Source organism: Anoplopoma fimbria, chromosome 15 (genome assembly GCF_027596085.1).
Source record: "Anoplopoma fimbria isolate UVic2021 breed Golden Eagle Sablefish chromosome 15, Afim_UVic_2022, whole genome shotgun sequence".
NCBI lineage: Eukaryota > Metazoa > Chordata > Actinopteri > Perciformes > Anoplopomatidae > Anoplopoma > Anoplopoma fimbria.
In genome coordinates, this window is record NC_072463.1 from 1,917,776 (window position 1) to 1,931,883 (window position 14,108).

The window sequence follows — 14,108 nt, forward strand, 5'->3', positions numbered from 1 at the left end:
TGACTCGAGTCAACTCTTCTGATCAGTAATATATTAACACGTATAATTTACCTGGTAGTGCGGCTGCAGGCAGAGCTGTGGTACTGGTCTCACTGGTCAACTCCAGTGGGACGTTAACCGGCTCTGGACAGACACACGCACGCACGCACGCACGCACACAAACACACAAACACACACACAGAGGATAGGCTAGTTATCTTTCTATATTAAATATATTTAAAGAACAAACATGAGTCATCTCTGGTAGATTTCCTTCATTATACTGAAGCAGTTTCCAAGTTTAACCTTTGGGCCAAAGATGTTAAGGATGATTAAGTATTATTAATACATTTTATATAGTGCTTGGTATTGAGAGGAAATAAACGTTTAAAGGTGCATGAAGTGGCTTTTTTTTCTACTAGGTGCCGGTGGAACTCCACAACCAGCTGTAAACCCTGACCCTGACCCTTTGGGCCTACTTTATAAATACAGCATGTTTAAACTCCATCCACTGGTTGAAAGCTACTAAACAGGTGATTATGTGGACCTTGAAGATTCTGAGGTCAAAGAGCCAATCTCAAATTTTAAACCAACGTGGTCAAAAAGTCCTTAAAGTGCTCAAGTTTGAACAACTAAGAAAACTCCATCTACTGATGAAGAGGGTGCGGTTCTGTTGAAAGCTCCAGAACTAGCTTGGACCTTGAGTTGAGATGCAGGAAGTAACAGCTGAGGACACTGAAAAGTGTCCAAAGCCATGTCTTCATATATCTTTGTTTTATCGGACCAATAACCCAAAAAACACTAAACTTCACAAGACAATAAACTAATCAATCAGTAAACTGATTTATTGGATGACCAGAAATGGCTCCAACTTACTGGTGAGGTTGAAGGAGGCGGTCCAGTGGGACAGGGCCAGTGATTGGATGCCGTGTGCGTAGGAGCTCATGTAGTTCTGTTGTCCCTGCAGCTTGTGAACACTGACGGGGCCGCCGGACCGACCCAGAACCCCTCTGAAAAACAGAGACACGTTCAAAACATCAAACTTTATCAATACAAAGTTTACAGGATCATTATGGTTCTGATTCTAGATTTTGTATTTGATTAATTTCAGAATCAGAATCAGAAACTGTTTAATGCCGAGTACATTTGCAAGAAATTTGACTTGGTGATTGGTCGGTGACAATAAACACAAGTATAAGACATATTTAAAGACTAAAAACATTAACATTAAATATTATAAACAAACAAACAAATGAATAGTATGTTTAAACATGAAATTTAATTTAATAACAGACTTGTTATAATATATTTGTTATTACTTTTTTATGAATTTGTAATATAACAGACTTGTTATCTGCACATAAACACGTATATGAAAAGTTTCAACATATGATATCAACACTTAAAATAATCAAGGATAAAAAATTAGATTACATATTTAAAAGTTTGGACACTAAGCAGCAACTCAAATGGATTGAAATGTACAATTTACAAGTAGAGAGGCCTCACAATGAAACCACGAATCCTTTCAGATGTTTTGTTGAATAACATTAATGAAGATGTTCCTCTGTATTTAAATGCATATTGATTAAAATAAGTTATTTGTACATACTATTTATTCATTAATACACAAGTCTGGTATTAAAAACTGATAGAAGATTGTATTTTCTGAAGAGAGGAGCACATGAGTTATTTTCGCTAAACTTATCACTCATTTTGAGTATTTTGGATTAGAGAAATCTTATGGATATAAGTGAGACATGTGGCGGCCCAAGCAGTATTAAAGTATAATATTACAATAAATTAAGTTGTAATAAAAAGTTAAAATACAGAAATGATTCAACGATGAATGAACTCGTCTCAAGATAAGTTCAAAGTGGAGTTTCCAAGTTAATCTTTCGTCAACTGTTTTTTGGGGGTAATTGTTTTTTGGTTTTACTGATCTTTGCTACACTAGTTTCTGTGTTAAAGCAACACTTTAGATGTTCAGATTGATAACACTCTCATGTCTGTCCAATCAAACCTAAATCTTAAGCCAGCAGCAGGTTAGCGTAGCTTAGCATAAAGACTGGAAACGGAGTGAAACGGCTAGCCTGGCTCCTTCCCAGAGATGTGGGACTCGACTCGTGTCTCTGTTTTGATTATTTGAAAGTATGCTACGATGCTACTTGATAGTTTATTGATCAAATTATCATAAATCAATTGTTTTTTGTTTGGTTTAATTGTATTTCACTGATTAAACGTGATGGGGATGGGTTGTTTTTGATTGAAAATTATTTATAAAAAAATAAGCTTTTAAAAAGTGCTTTTTTTGTTTGATTATATTTATTTCACTGAATAACAATAATTAGAATACAAATTCAATTCAAGGTCATACTTTGTTTTGATATTTTCTTTTTTATAAAGACCAGATACTGCAGGGAAGAGTGCATTAAAATGACTCAACTGTATCTCGTTTGTTTACATTTACATCACAGATCTCAGCTGTTAACGAGCACAATGTTGTTATTATTTACATTAATCATTTTTTTGCACTTTGGGTAACATGACACATGGCAGCCAGAAGCGATCCAAGTTGTTTTAAATTTATAACATGATATTTTAGGTTGAGAATGAGTAAAAAGAATAATGAAAGTATAATAAAAACGGTGGTGTCTCGGGACTGACCCTGGATCTTTGCATAGAGAACAGGAAGCATTGTTCGATATGGTTTAAGAGATTTCAGAGGAAAGTGTGTGAAACAAAAGCAGAGAGGACAGGAAGCTGAGATGTGAAGCAGTGGAGGAAGGAGTTTTCCCCCCGTGGCCCTCTGCAGAGGAAGGAGGAGGTCATTCAGGGTTGAGAGCTTAATCCTTCAGCGCTGCACATTCCTTCGTGGTGTTGGTGTTTAGTTGAGGTTCAGCAGACTGCAGGACTCCATATTATGTCACATCTGCAGCTGCTGTCGGTAGCAGAGTCTTTGATCCACGTGTCTGTCCAGCTACGCCCCAAAGAAACTCCAACCAAACCCTCTGCAAACCTCCAGCTAACCTGAGGAGCCGGGCTTCCACCAATCAGCATAGAGATCTGCTTTAGTGTGACGGTGTGTTAACAATGACGGCAAGATAGAACAATAAAAAAGGTTTGAAAACAATCAATCTGTAGAGAAGAAAAGGGTCAGAGTCCCACCTGTGGATGGCGGCTCCGCAGACGGAGGAGACGGAGGCGTAGATCTCCGTCCCGAACACCGACACCTTCCACTGGGTGCAGTCTGGAGGACACAAAACCACCACGCCGTCCTCCACCAGGTCGGCTCCACTGGTCACACAGGTCACCGGGTACGGCACTGACCAATAACACACAGCGACACTCATCAGATTAATTATATACAATAAAACAGTCCATATACATGTCACAAATATGTGTGACATTATAATAAAAACAACTATAATAACAATAATATTAATAATCATAATGATTTCTGAGCAGCTTTCTGATTGTTTCGGTTGACAGTGAAAAAACCGTGAACATCTCATTTATAATAATAATAATAATAATAATAATAATAATAATAATAATAATAATAATAATAATAATAATAATAATAATAATAATAATAATTCTTATTTGTGTAGCAATGATTAAAGCTGGAAATAAAACTGGACTTCAATACAATCAGACTTCTTTTTGCAGCCCGAGCAGTCGCCCCCTGCTGGTCAGTAGAGGAAAAGTTTTAAGACACTTCCGCATTGGCTTCACTCGGAAGAACCGGAGCAACGAACAGCGAACTCCTGGAGGAAAGATCGCTGGTTGTTGGACCCATCAACCTCCACTCCGTCCGCCTGCTGTTTGCTTTAGCAGCCTTTTTATTTCCTCGTTCAAGATTACGTGGATAACAAACGAAAAAAGTTTGTGCGATATCTACGAATTACTTAACCCCCGAGTCCCTAGATTCCATTTCCTGAGATTGTGGGTCGATAATCATTATGTTGATCAGTTCATTTGTCATTGATCTCTGAATCATGACAGCTCGCCATGACTGACCAATGCTGCTTTGCTAACGCTGCATCTGTGTGAGGAGAATTATGCTAATGTACTTTTCTTTACAAACCCTGGTTCTGCCAAATCAAAGCATATTTATGCATTTGAGTGTCTAGTTTCTGAGGGAAAAATATGATCGCTTCAAGCTTTAGTCTTGTTTAAATTTTAAAAGCTAAAGAAAATAAAAGGAAACTGAAAAATAGAAGAAAAAAGTCTGTTATTGATTATAATGTTTTCAGATGTTAACTTGTGAAAGAATAAAGTTAAAATAAGACAAAGAACCCATTTAAAAGGTTTTTTTTAAAAAAGCAGGTTTACTGTTACATAATCTTATTCATGAGAGATTCACTAACTCATTCAGGATAAATCTGCTCTTTGAAAGGACTGACTCGGGATAAAAGGAGCTTTCATCTGTTTCATCTATTAGAGAGAAACAGAGTTTAAATTTCAGACATTTTTTATGATTCAGGGTCAAAATAAACAAAGGAGAGAAAAAGTCATACAGAGAGGTTTAAAGTTACCTCTACGTGTCCAGAGTTAAAGAAAGCCGCACAGACACAATTCATCAAAGTGAAGAAGAAGAAGGAGAAGAAGAAGAAGAAGAAGAAGAAGAAGAAGAAGAAGAAGAAGAAGAAGAAGAAGAAGAAAAAGAAGAAGAAGAAGAAGAAGAAGAAGAAAAGAAGAAGAAAAGTAGAAGAAGAAGAAAAAAAAAGAAGAAGAAGAAGAAAAGAAGAAGAAGAAGAAGAAGAAGAAGAAGAAGAAGAAGAAGAAGGAGAAGAAGAAGAAGAAAAAGAAGAAGAAGAAGAAGAAGAAGAAGAAGAAGAAGAAGAAGAAGAAGAAGAAGAAGAAGAAGAAGAAGAAGAAGAAGAAGAAGAAGAAGAAGAAAAAGAAAGAAGAAGAAGAAGAAGAAAAAGAAGGAGAAGAAGAAGAAGAAGAAGAAGAAGAAGAAGAAGAAGAAGAAGACGGAGAAGAAGAAGAAGAAGAAGAAGAAGAAGAAGAAGAAAAGAAGAAGAAGAAGAAGAAGAAGAAGAAGAAGAAGAAGAAGAAGAAGAAAAAGAAGGAGAAGAAGAAAAAAGAAGAAGAAGAAGAAGAAGAAGAAGAAGAAGAAGAAGAAGAAGAAGAAGAAGAAGAAGAAGAGGCTACGCACATACAAAGGTTTTCCTTTGAAATACTTAGTTAGGTTTAATAAATACAAGGTATTTTGTTATGGACTACATTTCCCTTCTGACACGTCACAAATAAATGTCAAATGTTTTCGTTGCCTAAACATAACCAATTAGTTTTGTAGCGTTTGTTGTTTTGTTATAATTTAAAACATTAACCACGTGTTTCAAACCGTGACAGTAATCTGGGAGAAATGAAGCTTCCAGCATCAACAGACAGACACTGACCGCTGGATTCTGAGCCAGACGTTGAGGAGATCAAGAAGAAAAAGCCTGCAGAGGAAAGGAGAGATCACACGAACCCGTCATTAAAAACACAAAAATGACGGACGAATAAAACCACAGACGGTCAGAAGAAGAGCAGCTCACCTGTCAGAGGCAGCAGGACAGACGGCCGAGACATTCTGCACCTGAAACACAGACGGTCATTAGTCATCAATAATGAATGTGATCAGAAACAGTCGGTTCAGGGTTATATATCTGTTTGTATCTGTCAGTAACATAAACACACAGGTGAATTAGACATTTACGTCTTCACCAGTAAACAACCAGTACACCACACACTCAACCAGCCTGGTCAGTTAGTCAAGTTAACCAAAATGAGCTCACACCGTACACGAGACACATGACTAAAGAGCAGTCAGCAAAGAAGGTAAGTGATGGGTAAACCAGTTAGTAAATGGTTAACAAAATCAGTCAACTGGTACAGAATGAGTAGACCATGAAAGTTAACTCAGACATTAACTGTCAGTCAATGGGTCAACCAGGCAACAAACAATGTCAGACAACTAGTAAAGGCCGAGTAAACAGGTTAATTCAACAGTTAACTCAGTTTTACAGGCTGTTTATATACATATGAAATTATACTGTGAATTAAACAAAGACACAAGTAGAAAAAACTGCATGAAACCAGTAAGAGAGGCTGTAAACCAGTCGCCTACTCAGAAAACCACTCATGTTTTGGGTAAACCAGTCAGTAAACCAGTTGTGAAACAGTCAAACAAGGTTATACATAGTAATGATTAACGTATCAGTGACTGACTGTCAGCCCAATGGTTAAACCAGTCAGTAAACCAGTCATTCATTAAACAATATGTAAACAAGTCAACCATATCTTTTGACAGTTAGTTAGTCGGAGCACATTTCAACCAGTAACCGAGTTAACACACATGATCCAGACGAAACAACAATAAAACCAGTCAGCAAGGCCATAAACCAGTTGCCCAGAGAGCAAACCACTCTAGTAATAAACATAAACGAGTGACGATTTACTTGAATACAAAAAAAAGTACTCTGTTGCAGTTAAATAAGAAAAAGACATAACCAGCTTACCAGAACATTAAGTAAAAAAAGTGGATTATTAGCAAGATTAATATTTTTAAATATCTTTTTTAGGTGCTACATACAAGATGGGAAGCATTTAGATTGTCTCCCAAAATTGTGAGGGTTCAGCCTTCAGCTAGCAGCTAACGGTGCTAACAGAAGTAACAGTGCTAACAGTGTTACACACGGGGTAGACATTACTCCACGTATATTCATAAAGAGGAGCGTTGTTTCATGAGATATCAATGATCTGAATTTCGACAATCACCTTTAAAATAAAGATTTAAATACTGACATGCACATGTGCACAAACTACATCACTTCACCAATAGCAGGAAACAGGAACAACATCACAGAACAGTGCAAGATGAGATTTTAAGATCATATTTGTGCAAAGAGGAGTCCCAGCTGAACAGACTTTCTTAGTTAAAACCAGAAACATAAAACAGAACGAACCAGATTTCCTAGTTAGGAATGAGTATAGTGGTTAAAACAACGGTTAACTAGTTTATTACATGATATATGGATATCCAGCCACTCAAACTACCAGTAAACAAGAATTAAATGAGAACAAACTGTTTGAAATCAGTCAGCAAACCATACAAGCAATAGGTAAACCAGTTGGTAAAGGTCAGCTAGTGAAGATTAGTCAAGCCAACAGTTAAGCAGCCAGCCAAAAAAAACTGTTCATCAATTAAACCAGTGAGATCACCAGTTAACAGAAAAAAAGTCAAACTTATGAGTTAAACAATCGTTGAACCACTCTTCCAATTATTGGGCAGTCAAAACCAGTTAGTAAATAAACAGTAAACCAAAAACCAGTAAGCCTATAAATCACTCAACCAGTGGGCAAACCAGTCAGTAACAAGTTAAAAAAAGGTCCATTAATTCTTAACTCACTAAACAGTCAGTAAAGCCATTAACAGAAAATTAAAGTTAAAAAATGGTCAGCCATCAAACCAATCAGCCAGTTATTTAACCAATCAGTAAATAACTGAAACGGCCAACAGTAAGTAAACCAGACAGTAACTATTTACCGACTAAACTACATGTTAACCAGTTATGAAACAATCCAAAGTCAGTCGGCTAACTGGTTTACCAGTCAGTAAAACCAGTTAACCCATCCATGGTCATGTACCGAAGCAGCCAGTTAGTAAACTAATTACTATTCAACCATTCAGTCAGTAAAAAAAACAGTAAACTCGTCGTCTTACTGACTGTTTTCTGCAGCAGCCGTCTCTCAGGAAAACTATTCAGACTTTATTCCCTGGAAGCAGCAGGCGGTAAGCTGATGATGCTGAGCTGGTGTCGATCGCCCAGTGAGAGAGAGGCAGCCCTTTAAATAAGCTCTCTCTCACACACACACACACACACACACACACACACACACACACACACACACACACACACACACACACACACACACACACACACACACACACACACACCTTACAGTTGTGACATCAGAGGGGGGAGGGGCTTCACTGACAGGTCGACCTGTGAGAGAAACAGAAAAGGGAACAACAGCTTGATGAAAAACTGCACAGTTCAGAAAGGATTCAGCAGCTGAGTTGTGTGTATTGTTTCCTCGCAGCGTTGATCTTGTGAGCAGCTTGTCGTCTGTTGTCCGTGTTAAGATAAAACGTTTACAGTCACAGTTCACCCGACGGTTCAGAGCAAAACTGAACATTCTGCAGGAAAACCTCGTTTAAAAAAAGAATGGAACAAAACCTGACTTTACAGTGTTGTGTTGTTCGCCCCATATGTTTAGAAAAAAGACAATCTTATATATATATATATATATATATATAGAGAGAGAGAGAGAGAGAGAGAGAGTTTTTATCCAGATGTAATGAAGACTGGTTCCCATCAGCCCATCGCGGGTAAAACACCACGGCTCAACAACAGAGACGAAGCTTTTAGATGCAGATGTTGGATGCTAAAATGTTGGATTTATGACATTACAAGATTGTTTTTTAATATCATGGATAAAACAAACAAGCTAAGTTTTATCTGTGCTAACAAACTAATTGTTGTTAAACTTTGTTAAAATCAGAAAGGATTCATTTTCTAGAAGTGAGTGCTGTAGTGAAGATGATTTGTTTGAGAAAATACAAAGTAAACTCCAGCAACACGCTTCATTTCATTCCCAAAGACAGATTAAAGGAATGCTGAATAAGAGATTTCATTGTGGCTCATTGTCCGTTTGATAATCTTAACAATGCAAACTAACGTTAACGCCAACACTAGGAGGAAGTGCCAAAAATTATACCATCTCAATATGGATTTTTAAAAAATAAATCTCACCTTGTAACAAAAGAAAGAGCACATCTCCCATTTTGTGTTTCTCCTTCTTAAATTAGTGTGTAAATCAAGCGGCACCTGTTATGGATGCAGCTGCTGCCTGTTATACCGAGTGAAATATTTGCAGAAGTGTCTTTATGCTGCATTCTCTCTGCTGTCCACCAGGGGGCGACTCCTCTGGTTGTATAGAAGTCTATGAGAAAATGACTCTACTTCTCTCTTGATTTATTCCCTCAGTAAACATTGTAAACATGAGTTTATGGTCTCAATCTCTAGTTTCAAGTCTTCTTCAATACAGCATGATGTTCATTTAGTAAATGATGCTCCATTTAGAGTCAAACAGACCATAAAGCAGGGGATGCTTTAGGGCGGGGCTACACACTGATTGACAGGTCGACACCAGAGACGTATACGGCGTCTCTACGTCACTCCTCCTCAGTCCATATATGGTCAAAAAAACAAGATGGTGACGGCCGTATTTTAAGATAGCGACGGCCCCCGAGGCTTCCCTGAGTGACGTAGCGATAACTACGTCCACTTCTTATCTACAGCCAATAGTTCACACAGACTAAATCTATCGCTGAGAAAGGCTTTTTGTTATTTTGTTGAGAAAGATGAAAATGTGAGAAATGAGCAGAAAATGATCACATTAAATATTCCTCCTATTGGCTGTTCTGTGATTTTTCTTGAAAGCTTTCTGGTCAGTGGGAACTGTGCTCTTACAGGGACGTGCCTCAACACAAACTATGGTGGTGGTTTTCATGGAAAGAATCTCCCAGCGTTGGTGAGGCATGGGGAGTTTCCAAGATATAATAAAGTCAGGATTGCTTGTCTGTTTTTTGGCAGATGATGTGGTCTTGTTCATGAGACCAGACAAGACACTCTCAGGATCAAGGTCACCCGTTAGAGCAAATTATTTCATTGGTTAAACATATTTCCCCCCGGCACATACAGTACATGTATATCCTGCAGGGGTGTGCAAGCATTCATCAGAACTCACCAAATCAGTTTTTTGTAAATTTCTGTGCAAATATTTCGAAGGAAACCTGCTCTTGGTATGAAACGGTTTTACATGGAACGTGTCTGACATTATTCTTCACAAAAATGGTTAAATTAGTTGAGTGTACCCTTCAAACACAGAAAACAAGGAATTGTCTTAGAGTTGCATCTGATATTATATCTTCTGCAAGGTTTCTGTCAGGTATTGACGACTCGTAGCTGGAGGACCCGTCATGGCCTCCTTCCATCACCTCTGAAGCTCTGCTTATTCTGCTGAGGGCCGGGCGGAGCTCAGGGCCAGCTCGGTGATGTTACCTGTGTGCAGGTAGGCAGGCACAGCAGACAGCAGCGGTCAGGAATTCAGCTTGGCCATCTCCCAGCAGGCAGCCAGTAAAATGAGAAGGACGAAGAAAATGTCTGGGAGAGGAATGTTTCTGTAGAGAGGGAGGACATTTTCTCAAGGCTTTCATAGATGGATACAGAGATAAATAGATATGAGATGTAAATGAGAACACTGCTTTTAGACACATCTCTGTTTCAGGTTTCTGTTGAGTCCATTTTTGGACTCAGTTTTCAGGGATTTGACAGATAGAAAGTAACAGTGAGTCTGTTCTTGGTGTCAGCTCCTCAGCAACACTAATACTCTTTTCCTGTTTGATTAAAGATTCAGTCAAAACAGTCTCATTGCCAGGCAGATTTCTAGGAGCAGATGAATATCAGGAGTATCGTCGCGTGGAAGCTGCTCAGCGCTCTGTAGCCCAGAGGTGCTATTGTTTAACGATATGAGATGGAACGCTGGAGGATTATTAGTTCTGGACAGCGGAACATCATCCAGTCTGGTTTCTTTACCCACAGGAAGAGAAAGTCTGGTTTAGAGAACCGAGTCCCCAGGTCAGGGTAAACTCCAACAACAGCAGTTTGCAGGTTGTGAAGGTGTCTCAATGTTCAAGTCTGCAGACAAAATACTAGAAATATTGTCAGTTGTAGCTCATTACAGCTACAAACCTTCTTTCTTACCTTTGACAATTAAAGCCCTAGACATTAATACTGCATCACTGCTAACCAGAGAGCATTTCACTGAGAGGCAACTCAACAAGGAGGAGTGACGTAGAGACGCCGTATACGTCTCTGGTGTCGACCTGTCAATCAGTGTGTAGCCCCGCCCTAAAGCATCCCCTGCTTTATGGTCTGTTTGACTCTAAATGGAGCATCATTTACTAAATGAACATCATGCTGTATTGAAGAAGACTTGAAACTAGAGATTGAGACCATAAACTCATGTTTACAATGTTTACTGAGGGAATAAATCAAGAGAGAAGTAGAGTCATTTTCTCATAGACTTCTATACAACCAGAGGAGTCGCCCCCTGATGGACAGGAGAGAGAATGCAGCTTTAACACATGAAGCTTTGACTTCACTTTCAGAACCAGAGGTTGCTGGCTGGTAGGCGTCCCATATGACGAGCTTTCAGGGCAAGAATGTATTCTTAATCTTAATTGATATTTAAAGGAGTATTTGACAGTTCAAAGTTCTCCTTTAAATCAATTGACTGGTTCTGCCTGAGTGTCCTTGAATGCATCAACAACACAGAGATCTTAAAGCTGCATCGCCACAACACATTACAGAGGCAGCGACATCAAGTGCCTGAAGGAAGGAAATCAGAAAACGGTCACCTGTCTGAACACCTGTATCCTCTCCCACCTGGATTAGTGCCCCTTTCCCCAGGTGTCTGTCTCACCTGAGAGGCAGACACCTGATCTGTGTGAGCCAGAGAGTCCTGACAGAACAAACGGCTCTTTGTGTGAACCACCATCATACCTCCGTCCTGCAGAAGCAGCAGATTCAGGTGTTTACATGCTTCATCATATGTCTGATGGTCAGCTGAGGTCACAGCAGGAGCAGGACGGGAGCCAATCACATCTTTTTACATAAAAATAAAGGGGCGGGGCTACGAGGCTGACCACGGATCTGTGCGTCTGTTGTTAGCGGGATGATATCAAAGATGAAAATCAGGTTGAACTGAGTGCATCGAGATGTCGGACATGCGTTCTGAGAAGCTCAGCTGTTCTTTTATTCTTCTTCTGGAGGAGAAACCTTCAAATTGAATTATTAGAAGGAGAAAAAATTTCCAGGCAATTATTTCAGAGTCCAAGAAAACAGAAGAAGTACTCTGATCTGAATTAAAGTAACACTTTCTACGTTAAATACTCAAGAGGAGAGGAAACAAGAGGAGAGGAGACAAGAGGAGAGGAAACAAGAGGAGAGGAAACAAGAGGAGAGGAGACAAGAGGAGAGGAAACAAGAGGAGGGGAGAGGAAACAAGAGGAGAGGAGACAAGAGGAGAGGAAACAAGAGGAGAGGAAACAAGAGGAGAGGAAACAAGAGGAGGGGAGAGGAGAGGAGAGGAGACAAGAGGAGAGGAGACAAGAGGAGAGGAAACAAGAGGAGAGGAGACAAGAGGAGAGGAAACAAGAGGAGAGGAGACAAGAGGAGAGGAGACAAGAGGAGAGGAAACAAGAGGAGAGGAAACAAGAGGAGAGGAAACAAGAGGAGAGGAGACAAGAGGAGAGGAAACAAGAAGAGGAGACAAGAGAGGAAAAGAGGAGAGGAAACAAGAGGAGAGGAAACAAGAGGAGAGGAGACAAGAGGAGGGGAGACAAGAGGAGAGGAAACAAGAGGAGAGGAGACAAGAGGGAGGAGGGGAGACAAGAGGAAACAAGAGGAGAGGAGACAAGAGGAGAGGAAACAAGAGGAGAGGAGGGGAGACAAGAGGAGAGGAAACAAGAGGAGAGGAGACAAGAGGAGAGGAAACAAGAGGAGAGGAGAGGAAACAAGAGGAGAGGAAACAAGAGGAGAGGAGACAAGAGGAGAGGAAACAAGAGGAGAGGAGACAAGAGGAGAGGAGACAAGAGGAGAGGAGACAAGAGGAGAGGAGACAAGAGGAGAGGAGACAAGAGGAGAGGAAACAAGAGGAGAGGAGAGGAAACAAGAGGAGAGGAGACAAGAGGAGAGGAGAGGAAACAAGAGGAGAGGAGACAAGAAGAGAGGAAACAAGAGGAGAGGAGACAAGAGGAGAGGAAACAAGAGGGAAACAAGAGGAGAGGAAACAAGAGGAGAGGAGACAAGAGGAGAGGAAACAAGAGGAGAGGAGAGGAAACAAGAGGAGAGGAAACAAGAGGAGAGGAGACAAGAGGAGAGGAAACAAGAGGAGAGGAGAGGAAACAAGAGGAGAGGAGAGGAAACAAGAGGAGAGGAAACAAGAGGAGAGGAGACAAGAGGAGAGGAGAGGAAACAAGAGGAGACAAGAGGAGAGGAGAGGAAACAAGAGGAGACAAGAGGAGAGGAGACAGGTGGATTGAATCTTAATGCATGTTAACGAGCAAACCTCTGGAGCTGTTGTTTCACGCTGCAGTTCCTCTAATGGCCACTAGACGCCGCTCCAGCAAAACTCAACGAAGTGAACGAGAAATTTTTGAAATGATGGATATTTCCTCTCAGTTGAGCAGAGAGGAAGAAGAACAGTTTGTTGTATTTTGGGCTGTAGGAGGCTTCAGATCTTTAAAACAATATAATAGTCTTTAACATTTTTTACAAAAACATTATTATTGTTCCAGTTAATTAAATACGAACACTGGTGGTATTAAGACAGCATAAAAACTGAACTCCCACGTTCATCAGCAGCTGCTGACAGTCACGAGGAGTGAGAGTGTGTGTGTGTGTGTGTGTGTGTGTGTGTGTGTGTGTGTGTGTGTGTGTGTCGTCCTAAATGACCACAACTGCTAGCGTAGCTCTCTCTCTTCCCTCACCCAGGCCGCATTGCTGGACCCGCTGGAGGGAAGGGAGTCGCAGGAGAACCAGGACTGAGTGGGTCAGACTGTCAGACCCTGCTGCAGTGAAATGAGAGGTTTTCTGGGGAGAGGGAGTCTGGTGAACAGAAACACTACCACTTTAGTCCACAGGGAGCGCCAGACTCCACACCAAGTTAAAGTTCTCTCTAGTAGCTGAAGTTATCCTCGACGTTTAGTTTAACTTGTATTTTTTTTTCTTCTCTCAGGGTCACGTGGAACGTCAGCATCTGGAGAACAATCTAAACATACTAAGTTACAGCATCACAACTGGAACCCTTTTACTTTTCCCACTTGTTACTGCACACACACACACACACACACACACAAACAGATTAAAATGCCACGGTGACATAATCCTCAGATTGATCTCTTTGTTTTTTGGTTGTGTTGGAGGAACATGGCAGCAGCAGAGCCGAACCTGTGCCAGGGTGCCTTTAAAGTGATGGATGGTGTGTGTGTGTGTGTGTGTGTG

At 40.2% G+C, this 14,108-nt stretch overlaps 1 protein-coding gene across 1 annotated transcript in view; it reads right to left on the bottom strand.

The window, feature by feature from the left end:
* coch (coagulation factor C homolog, cochlin (Limulus polyphemus)) overlaps positions 1-7,758 on the bottom strand; it is a 14,538-nt gene extending 6,780 nt beyond the window's left edge. Inside the window, exons 1-6 of the mRNA XM_054613597.1 lie at positions 7,704-7,758; positions 5,532-5,572; positions 5,391-5,435; positions 3,148-3,304; positions 856-989; positions 52-123 (exon numbers count right to left, since the gene is read on the bottom strand). Coding sequence (XP_054469572.1) covers positions 52-123; positions 856-989; positions 3,148-3,304; positions 5,391-5,435; positions 5,532-5,565 — 442 coding nt within the window. The 5' untranslated portion in view covers positions 5,566-5,572; positions 7,704-7,758. The remainder of the gene's footprint in view (positions 1-51; positions 124-855; positions 990-3,147; positions 3,305-5,390; positions 5,436-5,531; positions 5,573-7,703) is intronic.
* Positions 7,759-14,108: the final 6,350 nt, after the last annotated feature.